Source organism: Myxocyprinus asiaticus, chromosome 17, assembly GCF_019703515.2.
Source record: "Myxocyprinus asiaticus isolate MX2 ecotype Aquarium Trade chromosome 17, UBuf_Myxa_2, whole genome shotgun sequence".
NCBI lineage: Eukaryota > Metazoa > Chordata > Actinopteri > Cypriniformes > Catostomidae > Myxocyprinus > Myxocyprinus asiaticus.
Genome location: NC_059360.1, coordinates 37,977,762 through 37,989,937, shown reverse-complemented (window position 1 = coordinate 37,989,937; position 12,176 = coordinate 37,977,762). Strand labels below are relative to the sequence as shown.

The following is a 12,176-nucleotide window of genomic DNA, read 5'->3' as shown; positions in this document are numbered from 1 at the left end:
GGTATTGGCCAGGTGATGAGCGGTGCCTGGTTTCCTCCAGACATGACGCTTGCCATTCAGGCCAAAGAATTCAATCTTTGTTTCTCATGGTCTGAGAGTCCTTCAGGTGCCTTTTTTGCAAACTCCAGGCGGGCTGTCATGTGCCTTTTACTGAGGAGTGGCTTCCGTCTGGCCACTCTACCATACAGGCCTGATTGGTGGAGTGCTGCAGAGATGGTTGTTCTTCTGGAAGGTTCTCCTCTCTCCACAGAGAAACGCTGGAGCTCTGTCAGAGTGACCATCGGGTTCTTGGTCACCTCCCTGACTAAGGCCCTTCTCCCCCGATCACTCAGTTTGGCCGGGCGGCCACTCTAGGAAGAGTCCTGGTGGTTCCAAACTTCTTCCATTTACGGATGATGGAGGCCACTGTGCTCATTGGGACCTTCAATGCTGCAGACATTTTTCTGTACCCTTCCCCAGATCTGTGCCTCGATACAATCCTGTCTCGGAGGTCTACAGACAATTCCTTGGACTTCATGGCTTGGTTTGTGCTCTGACATGCACTGTTAACTGTGGGACCTTATATAGACAGGTGTGTGCCTTTCCAAATCATGTCCAATCAACTGAATTTACCACAGGTGGACTCCAATAAAGTTGTAGAAACATCTCAAGGATGATCAGTGGAAACAGGATGCACCTGAGCTCAATTTTGTGTGTCATGGCAAAGGCTGTGAATACTTATGTACATGTGATGTTTTTCATTTTTTATTTTTAATAAATTTGCAAACATTTCAAACAAACTTCTTTCACGTTGTCATTATGGAGTATTGTTTGTAGAATTTTGAGGAAAATAATGAATTTAATCCATTTTGGAATAATGCTGTAATATAACAAATTGTGGAAAAAGTGAAGCGCTGTGAATACTTTCCGGATGCACTGTATTGAAGCAAAATCTCAAGACATCAGCCATGAAGTTAAAGCTCGGTCGCATATGGGTCTTCCAAATGGACAATGACCCTATGCATACCTCCAAATTTGTGGGAAAATGGCTTAAGGACAACAAAGTCAATGTATTGGAGTGGCCATCACAAAGCCCTGACCTCAATCTGATAGAAAATTTGTGGACAGTACTGAAAAAGAGTGTGCGAGCAAGAAGGCCTACAAGCCTGACTCAGTTACACCAGTTCTGTCTTGAGGAATGGGCCAAAATTCCAGCAATTTATTGTGAGAAGCTTGTGGAAGGCTACCCTAAATGTTTGAACCAAGTTAAACAATTTAAAGGCAATGCTACCAAATACTATCAAATTGTATGTAAACTTCTGACCCACTGGGAATGTGATGAAAGAAATAAAATCTGAAATAAATCATTCTCTCTACTATTATTCTGACATTTCACATTCTTAAAATAAAGTAGTGATCCTAACTGACCTAAGACAGGGCATGTTTTCTATGATTAAATGTCAGGAATTGTGAAAAACTGAGTTTAAATGTATTTGGCTAAGGTGTGTGTAATCTTCTGACTTCAATTGTAAATACCATGGTACTTTGATACCATGGCACTGAAAGATGCTCCATATTAATGTGACATACTATTTGCATGTACTATGGTATTTCTATGGCACTGCAGAGTACTTCCATAACATAACAATTGAAAAAAAATTTTTTATTGCTATGGTACCATTTTCAAAAGCTCATAGTAGTACTGTGGTAATTTTTGTAAACTGTAAAACTGTAATAGTGGTGGTATTTTTATATTGTTTGTATTATCAGAATCAGAATCAGAATGAGCTTTATTGCCATGTATGCTTACACAAACAAGGACTTTTTCTTGGTGACAGAAGCTTCCAGTGCACAAACAATACAGCAACAAGCCAATAAAAAAGCCAATAGAAAATACAAGTATATATAGAAATACACAATAAGAGTTCCAGGTTGTTATGACTGCACCAGTGAGCCAGCCGTTCAACCTCCCTTCTGTATGCAGACTGATCGTCATCTTGGATGAGGCCGATGACAGTAGTGTCATCTGCAAACTTCAAGATCTTGACAGAGGGGTTCTTGGTGGTGCAGTCATTGGTAAACAGGGAGAAGAGTAGTGGGGAGAGCACACATCCCTGGGGGGCACCAGTGCTGATCGTACATGTGCTGGAAGTGAATTTCCCCAGTCTCACTAGCTGCTGCCTGTCCGTCAGAAAGCTGGTGATCCACTGACAGATAGACATGGGAACACAGAGCTGAGTTAATTTATTCCATAGGAGAGCTGGGATGATGGTGTTTAAAGCCGAAATGAAGTCCACAAAAAGGATCCTTGCATATGTCCCTAGCCTGTCCAGATGTTGCAGGATATGATGCAATATGATGCAGGAGGTGTTGGTGTTTGTGTGAAGTGAAGGTCAGAGCGGGTGTGTGATGTGAGACTGGGCTTTTCAAATCTACAGTAAAACACATTCAGGTCATCAGCCATCTGTTGATTCCCTACAGTGTTGGGGGATGGTGTCTTGAAGTTAGTAATGTCTTTCAGGCCTCTCCACACTGATGCAGGGTCATTAGCTGAAAACGTGTTTTTCAGCTTCTCAGAGTAGCTTCTTTTAGCCACATTAATGTCCTTAGTCAGTGTGGTTTTGGCCTAATTATACAATATTTTATCACCGCTTCTGTAAGCATCCTCTTTGGCATGACAAAGATGTCTGAGTTTTGCCCTAAACCATGGTTTGTCGTTGTTGAATGTTAAATAAGGCCTAGTAGGAATGTACATATCCACACAGAAACTGATATACACTATATTGCCAAAAGTATTCGCTCACCCATCCAAATAATTAAATTCAGGTGTTCCAATCACTTCCATGGCCACAGGTGTATAAAATGAAGCACCTAGGCATGCAGACTGCTTCTACAAACATTTGTGAAAGAATGGGCCACTCTCAGGAGCTCAGTGAATTCCAATGTGGTACTGTGATAGGATGCCACCTGTGCAACAAGTCCAGTCGTGAAATTTCCTCGCTACTAAATATTCCACAGTCAACTGTCAGTGGTATTATAACAAAGTGGAAGCGATTGGGAATGACAGCAACTCAGCCACGAAGTGGTAGGCCACGTAAAATGACAGAGCGGGGTCAGCGGATGCTGAGGTTGCATAGTGCGCAGAGGTCGCCAACTTTCTGCAGAGTCAATCGCTACAGACCTCCAAAGTTCATGTGGCCTTCAGATTAGCTCAAGAACAGTGCATAGAGAGCTTCATGGAATGGGTTTCCATTTCTGAGCAGCTGCAACCAAGCCATACATCACCAAGTGCAATGCAAAGCGTCGGATGAAGTGGTGTAAAGCACGCCGCCACTGGACTCTAGAGCAGTGGAGACGCGTTCTCTGGAGTGACGAATCACGCTTCTCCATCTGGCAATCTGACGGACGAGTCTGGGTTTGGCGGTTGCCAGGAGAATGGTACTTGTCTGACTGCATTGTGCCAACTGTGAAGTTTGGTGGAGGGGGGATTATGGTGTGGGGTTGTTTTTCAGAAGCTGGGCTTGGCCCCTTAGTTCCAGTGAAAGGAACTCTGAATGCTTCAGCATACCAAGAGATTTTGGACAATTCCATGCTCCCAACTTTGTGGGAACAGTTTGGGGATGGCCCCTTCCTGTTCCAACATGACTGCGCACCAGTGCACAAAGCAAGGTCCATAAAGACATGGATGAGCGAGTTTGGTGTGGAAGAACTTGACTGGCCTGAACAAAGTCCTGACCTCAACCCGACAGAGCACCTTTGGGATGAATTAGAGCGAAGACTGCGAGCCAGGCCTTCTCGTCTTACATCAGTGTCTGACCTCACAAATGCGCTTCTGGAAGAATGGTCAAAAATTCCCATAAACACACTCCTAAACCTTGTGGAAAGCCTTCCCAGAAGAGTTGAAGCTGTTATAGCTGCAAAGGGTGGGCCGACGTCATATTAAACCCTATGGATTAAGAATGGGATGTCACTTAAGTTCATATGCATCTAAAGGCAGATGAGCGAATACTTTTGGCAATATAGTGTATGATGTTATAATATCTGTGAGCTCATTCAGACTGGTGTCTGCAGTTTCAAAAACACTCCAATCAGTGCAGTCAAAGCAGGCTTGTAGTTCCAGTTCTGCTTCATTGGTCCATCTTTTTACAGTCTTTAATACGGGTTTAGCTGATTTTAGTTTCTGCCTGTAGTTGAGAAGAAGATGAACCAGACAGTGATCAGAGAGTCCCAAAGCTGCTCTAGGGAGTGATATGCACCTTTTAATGTTATGTAGCAGTGATCCAGTATTTTTCTGTCTTTGGTGGGGCATGTAATGTGCTGTCTGTATTTTGGCAGTTAACGGGTGAGGTTGGATTTGTTAAAATCGCAGAGAATGATAATAAGTGAGTCCGGGTATGGTTGCTCCGTGTCTGTAATCTGATCAGCCAGCTGTTGTAACGCTGTGCTCACACACGCTTGTGGAGGAATATAAACACTCACCAGAATAAACAAGGAAAACTCCCATGGCGAGTAGAAAAGCTTACAGCTGATAAAGACTGGGGCGTGGTAGAGCATCCGTCCAGAGAGAGGGAAAGCGGTAAGGGCATTTGCACCTGAGCTAGATTATGTCTAACACCTGTCTCTAATTCCAGTGAGCATGGGGAGAGCGGCATATAAATGGCCACGCCACCAGCAGAGAGGCAGAGAGAGTCTGGCACAAGGGAGCCTACAGTACTCATGGAAGCTGATGTGTTTATGTTCGTGAAGCTAATGTGGTTATGTTCGTGAAGCTAATGAGTTTGAGTGCCTACGTGCCTCTGAAACTGTTGAGTTTGTGAAGCTGTAAAGCATTGAAGTGGCCGATTAAAAGCCTTACCTGAGTCTGGAAAAACACACTTCCCTGTGTCCTCCTTCCCTTTTGTTTGTGGAGTCCTTCACAAACATTGCTACATCTGTACACCAACATTCATTGATGTAAAAGCATGTTCCACCGCCTCTCGTTTTCCCCGTTAACTCTGCAACGTGATCTGCTCAGAACAGCTGGAAGCCTGGCAGATGTAATGTGTTGTCCGGAATGGCTTCACTCAGCCAGGTTTCTGTGAAGCACAAGGCAGCAGAACTTGAGATGTAGTTTGTCCGTTTTGTTAGGGAGAGAGCGGAGATTCGCTACATGCATACTCGGCAGCGCTGTTTGAAAGCTGTGCTGTCGGAGCTTGACCATTGTGTATTATGCTGCACTTTGAAGAATATCCTCTCAATAGAGTCTTCAGCTAATTGCCTTTCAAGCTTCTTGAGTGCTATTTTTATTAGTTGAAATGTTTATTGATTTGTCTTCATTTTTATTTAGTTTAATGCCCACTTCAAAACATGTTTCTTCATGTTGTTATGGTAATTGCTCGAAACACTAGGAAAGCAGTTTAGACTGTAAAAGATCTCTGACATTTTTCACAAATGCTCCACAGAGAGTGTTACTGAGACCACGAAGTAAAGACTCCTCTTCCATTAGCCCTACTATTTGCTTTGGAGTTTTTTGTCGGTCTCCCACTTTTGGCACAGAACATTGAAAGTAATAGCTCTTTTCATTTAACCGTAATATTGATGAAAGTAGTTCGGAAACACAAGTGGATAAAGTGCTAGTAGTTTTTTTTTTTAATGTATTTTAGTTTAGTATTTTTTTTTCTTCTAATAATTCACAATAGAACATACTGTAAATGTTTCTAATGACTATGTTTCAACATGACCACAGCTTGCAGTATATATTTTATCTTTTGTAAGCATACAAGATGTGTTGATGTTTAAAGCTTTTCAAATAATTTTATCGATTTTTTGGTGGGAATGTACAGCTATTGGTAAAGACTGAAAGAGTTTAACAAGTCCTTTAAAGGGATAGTTCACCCAAAAATGTAAATTGGAACACAAAAGGATATGGCAGAATGTTAGCTTCAGTCATCATTCACTTTCGTTGAATTACCGGTTTGGAATGAGAGTGAGTAAATGATGATAATTTTTTTTTTTTTTTTAATTTTGGCTGAACTGTCCCTTTAATGGCACAAACTTTTTGGTCTAAATGTATTATTTATCTAAACTGATATATTTTCTTAAAAAATATAGATGTCGACAGCTGTGAGAAGTGGCTGAACTGTAAGAATGACTTTCTCCAGAAATACCTACACCAGGTCCTGACTGAACTACCCAACTGCCCTTGTGTCTACCCATCTGAGGTGGTCTACAATGCTGTCAACATTTTCGATAAGAAGTTGCAAAAGACGTATCGCTGGCGTGACGCCAGTAGCCCCAAAGAGAGGCTGGACATCTACAAGCCCTCTGCAAAGTTCTGTGTTCGCTCAATGCTCTCTTTTGACAGCACCACATTGGCGGCTCAGCACTGCTGCTATGATGATCACATGAAGCTCATCACACGAGGTAAAGGGGCCGGGGCCCCCAACCTCATCAGCACAGAGTTTTCCCCAGAGCTTCATTACAAAGTGGACGTGCTCCCTTGGATCCTGTGTAAAGGAGACTGGAGCCGCTTTCATTCGGTTAGGCCTCCCAACAACGGTATACAGTGTACTGAAAACCCTCAGGAGGACGTGTATATGAATGAACTAGAAGAGGCCAGGGAGTACTGATCCAGTCCTGAGGGGTTCTGACTCACAAATTGTCTTTGCAATATCAACTTTTCAACCATTTAATTAATTTTGGAGTGATCTATGGTGCATTACTGAACTATATGGAAGTTTTTTCAAAATGTTAATGCTGATTGGATCACTTCTTTTACAGATCTTAAATAAATGTTCCAGGTTTAATTTAAGTTAAGCTCAAGCAACAGCATTTGTGGCCTTATGTTGATGACCACACACACCAAATAATTCTGACTCGTCCCTTGTACATTATAAAAAATAAAAATCATGGTTACTGTAAGGCACTTACAATGGCAGTGAATGGGGCCATGTAATAAATGTCAAAATACATACTGTTTCAAAATATAGCTACAAGACGTAAACATTATGTGTTAACATGATTTTAATGTGGTACATTCACTTACTAACCTTATCTGTATAAATGTTTATCTTACAACTTAGTTGTAATCTGGTAAACCAGTAATGCCTGTAAATTCCTGATTTTATGACATAAATCACGTTAACGTGTACAACATTTACGTTTTCTGGCTTTTCTATTAAAACAGTGTGTATTTTAACATTTATGGATAGGCTCTATTCACATGCATTATAAGTGTCTTACTTTAAACGAGATTTGTGCGTTTTGTTTTGTTGTTTTTTTTTTAAATATGCGCGGGCCAAGCCGAAATTAATAATTGTGGTAATGATCATTGTGCCACAAATGCTGTCGACTGAATTTATTTTAAAAATGAACCTTGAACATTCTTTTTACTGTCATTGGTTTAGAGACTAATTAGCTGTGACTAAATATGTACTTCTAGAGATACGCCTAGAGATTTATTGAAAGTAACATCTGGATTGGGACTAAGGCTGATATACTGTCACGTACTGTTGTGTACAGCTGACCTACAATAACACTGGTTTAACATGTTGGTCAAGAGCCCAGACTGGAAGACTGTGATGCAGTTTTCTTTGTTTTTATTTTATTTTTTTCTCTGACGTTGCTTACGTGCTGCACACTCCAACAATGTTCATTGAAGGTCCTAAAATGGCATTTTCTGGAACAAAGTTTACTCTATTTTCATTGGTTTGCGTTTTGTTTTTCTCCAGTGTCCTCAAAGACTTAGATCTGCCATTAAAGGAATTCAAATAAAGCTGCTAAAATCGTGAGAAATTCAAAGTGCAACAGAATGCCGATTTTGTTGCCTTAGACCTGAAGCTCAATCTTGGCCTCGCTCCAGTCCAGGCAAGATCAGTCCAAGCAAATCAAACACAAGCCCCAGTGTCACTTGCACACCGATTCAACATATTTCTGAGAATAGTTCCTGTATATTGTTACTCCAAATATACACAGACCTTGTGTCATAGGACAAGATATTTATGCATAATGATTTGACCTTTAACATACCTTTCAGCAGAGCAAAATTTGCCAATTTTTTAACTTGCCATTGAGAAGACATCCCTTAGCAATGGGAGGCTTGTTATTTAAAATCTTAAGTATTATTGGATCCCATTCTGTTTTTCTTTTTCTTTTTCTTTCAACACAACCCAGCTTTGTACTGAATGCAATATGAGACACCCGCTTGACACCGGTGTAGGGGTTGTTGGAGTTTGGCTGATGGATTGAAGTCTTCCTCTAAAGGTAGGGGCAACACTTTGGATGTGAACGAACATCTCTCTAAATACAAGTGGTCTTTCAACATCTTGGTTCATTCCTGAATCCCAGTCAAAGCCTAGAGGCTTACCTGAGATGTTGCTTGAAGGACCTAAGCCTTTCTTGTCAGCATGGGTCTTTATCATGATCTGTCTCTTTGTGAGGTGTTGAAACAGAATGCTGGTGATTTGACTCCAAAAACAACCACTGACAGATGACAATTCCATGTAGCAATAGAAACATCCACCTTGAATGATGTCTTACTGTGTGACTTTAAGCATAAAATACTCCTATAAACATTCCTTACAATACATCTGTAAGGAGCGATGCGAGACAAGCAGACCCAAATGCAGAGGAACAGTTCAAAGGATTTATTTACAATAGATATGAGCAGTCACTGTGGATGTCGAGAATCCCGGCTGCAGCAGCGGGGAGGGATGACTGAGAAGCGCACGTGCCATGGCAAGGGGCAATCCGTAAAAAGTGTTTTCGTAGAACGAGTGTGTGCGTTGTGGAAGTCAGGAATAGATTCATGGAATACTCCGTTGAAGCTTAGTGAGGTGCAGAACAATGCCCAGCAGGGCAGGGCTCCCGACACACGAGCAAAGTTGAGGTATCCTCCGTGGAAACCCAGCTGACACACAGTGAACTGGAAGGCAACCACACACCCGAAACGTGGGCAACCAACAGATACACGAGACAGGACCAACTAGGCAGAGAGAGTGAGGTTAGTTACTTCATACCAAACAACAATACTTCAAGACATTCAGTCAACACTGAACTACATTTAACATTCAATCAGACAATCCAGCAAAGGACATGACACATGAGGGGATTAATATAGGCATTAACAAACAAGGGGCAGGTGCCGATCGTAGCTGAATGTTGGAATGAACAGCATTCCCATGGAAAAAATCAGGGTTCCCATGGAAATGCTGATTCCGCATGCCAGCGGCACCTTAAACACATGAGGGTGAAAACGTCAAGATGCTTGGAACAAAACAAACAGAACATGGAGCATGAGTGTCCAGATCCCGACACAAACCAAACCGAACCTGGACACGAAACACAAGACAGAGAGGGAACGATGATGCCACGGTCCTTGTCAGACAAGAACCCAACCTGACAAGGTGAAAGGACCGTGACACCACCGGATCGCACACAGCGGTAACTCACGCACGGAAGTCACTAACAACCGGACCCGTGCGCTCACACAAAGAACGTACATGAAACACGAGACAGACGGGACGATGATGCCACGGTGCCGTCAGACAGAAACCCAACCTGACAAGGTGTCAGGACCATGAAAACATCAAACTGCTTTCAGAATTTTTTTATTGGATTAATTAATCATTTAAAATTATTCTGCAAGGTTTAGTGTGGCAGACACATTGAGTGAGGCTATTGAACCTTTACAGTAACTTCAAGGTTCATGGTTCAAATTCCAGGTTATATACTTTAAAGACCCAGCATTACATTTCTTAAGAGCCCATTCTCCAATGCTTTGTGATCTTGAGGTGCTCAAATACAAAAGCCATTACATAATTTTGGGTTTTAGTGCTGGTTTGGACTTCCTCTTCACTTCCTTGGTGGATCCAGGCAATATTTCTGTTATGTAAAATTTTCATTAACAATGCATTTGCCCAAAAGCTTGGAAACTCATAAAGTGATTCTACAGATTTGTGCTTCATGGATCGTGGCTCAGTATTTTAAGCATTTATTTTGTATGGCCCTTACACCATTGTCGTTCAGTCCTGCTTCTTGAGATCATTCTTCTTGTTCAGTTGAGGTTAATTTCTAACTCTAAATAAACTGCTAGAACTGAAACAGCTAATCAAGGTCTTCGGGTTCACTTGAAAATTACAGGCAGGTGTGTTAAGACTATGGTTGCAATGAAACTCTGCAGGAAAGAAGATCTTCAAGAGAAGGATTGGGCACCCCTGCCTTGCACACATCAGCATAGCTTATGATCACTGTCAGATCTGAGCAAAACCATGAAGATATTTTCGTTGGGTAACAATAAGTGCCAGCCATCAAAACATTATGCGGTCCAGCTGTGAGAATGCTAGAATCTACTTGCATTCAAATCCTTTGCTTGCAGTTATTGTATATTTGTTTCCAATGGTACTAACTTAGATTTCATGAGTTTTATGGTACTGTATGTGTAGGGGTTCTTTCAAATTGCACAAATCCTTAGTCACAATGTGTAGTTGGCTGACTATTGACTTTGGCCTGATGATCTATAATATTTTTTATAATGTTTATCTTGATCAAGTCCTCTGCAGTAATTCAAGGTATGTCGGATTCAGAAAGGCCCAAATGTACACCTCAACTGGGAATCTTAGTATCTTACTGTATTCTAATTCACAATACCAACTGTTAAATTTCACAAGTTATACACATTTTCTAGGTACATTTGATTATATGATGCATAACCTTTCAGGAATTCAAGAAGAAAGGCACTTTATTTAATACAGATAACTGAATATATTTACTGTATGTGTATATACAATCATATATTGAATTATACCTGTAATATACAATTTACCAGCATTGTTTTATTTCTGTTATTATTTTAAAGGGATGAATAAAAAAAATATATTTTTAAAAATATATTTTATGTAATGTAAAGTTTTGGCATGTCATTTTGACCCCTTAGATTTATCATTGTACAGTATTTATTGCTTTTGATTATTTTGTAACTCATTGCTATGAAGTGGACAGTCAAATAATTTTATGCACTATATAAATCTAAGTGATACGTCCTTTTGGGGATCTTTGTTCTATGAAAAGGAAAGTGCCATATACCACACACCATTCTACTTCAATAATATATATATATTTTTTTTAGCCAACTGTCATCTTTCTTTGTATCAAGAACTCTGTGGCCAGATATAATAAATGTAACTTTGAAAATGTCATGTGTGCTTGATTTATATTTGTAGCCTAAATATGTGACGTTTGAATGTGAGTTTGTGATTTTAGTTGTGAGTTTGTTGAAATTAAATGTATAAATCTGATGAATGTCTATCATTGCTATCATAGTAAAAGATGTCTAAAAAATACAGTTTTACACAGAACATAATGCTAATGTGAACTGCATTTTAATTTTGATCCTCCCGCAATAATACTTGAAGCTTGTTACAACCAAATCTTTTATTTTTTATTAATAACCAAAAGAATGTAATGTAAATGGTAGCACAACTAATAAAATTGCAAATTAAAGTTTTAATTATCATAAAAACATAGAGAGTGGACAGCTGCTACAGCTAACGGACACATGCACCAGTCATTTTAATTTGATCATGATGGAGTTAACAGTAAATTTGTGTTCTCATTTTCTGGTGGATATTAGGTTGCCTTGAACACATGTGCTGCATCTATGTGCTCAATTACCAATTAAGAGAAAGAACATTTTGTTTTCGGAAAAAAAGGAAACATTAGCTTTAAGTCTAGCTAATGCAAAATGAAATGGACAACTGGCTTGGTGTCATGTCTTCATTAGAATTGTGCTTAATGTTACCAGCCATATTGAGTAACCAAATTGAAAGCTGGAGAAAGAGGAAAGATTGAAGCCCTCAAGCGTCCTGCAGTGCTTATCGTGGAATAGCTATCTTGCTATGTAACTGCCATCTGCTGCTCTAATAATCTAATTGCCTCCACATTAAGCGTTGCTTGAATGCCTCAGCCAGGACACAACCTGAGCCAAGTCCAAGTCAGGTGCTGTTATAGAGGTCAGTAACCTCCCTCCTCCCTTTCCATTCTTTGGGAGTCCACTGTGGCACTTAGTGGATTTCCTCAGTGTTTTTTGTCAGAGAGCTGAGATCCTTCTTGTATTTTCTTCTGACATCTGTGCCTGCTGCACATTTCCTCTTCCTTCATAAATAGCTGTTAATAAAAAGCTCCAGTGACGATGTTCAGGTCACAGCATGGTAATTCAAAGG

At 40.5% G+C, this 12,176-nt stretch overlaps 1 protein-coding gene across 1 annotated transcript in view; it reads left to right on the top strand.

The window, feature by feature from the left end:
• ism2a (isthmin 2a) overlaps window positions 1-11,252 on the top strand; it is a 44,796-nt gene extending 33,544 nt beyond the window's left edge. The window contains exon 6 of the mRNA XM_051722283.1: window positions 6,070-11,252. Coding sequence (XP_051578243.1) covers window positions 6,070-6,587 — 518 coding nt within the window. The 3' untranslated portion in view covers window positions 6,588-11,252. The remainder of the gene's footprint in view (window positions 1-6,069) is intronic.
• The last annotated feature ends 924 nt before the right edge of the window (window positions 11,253-12,176 follow it).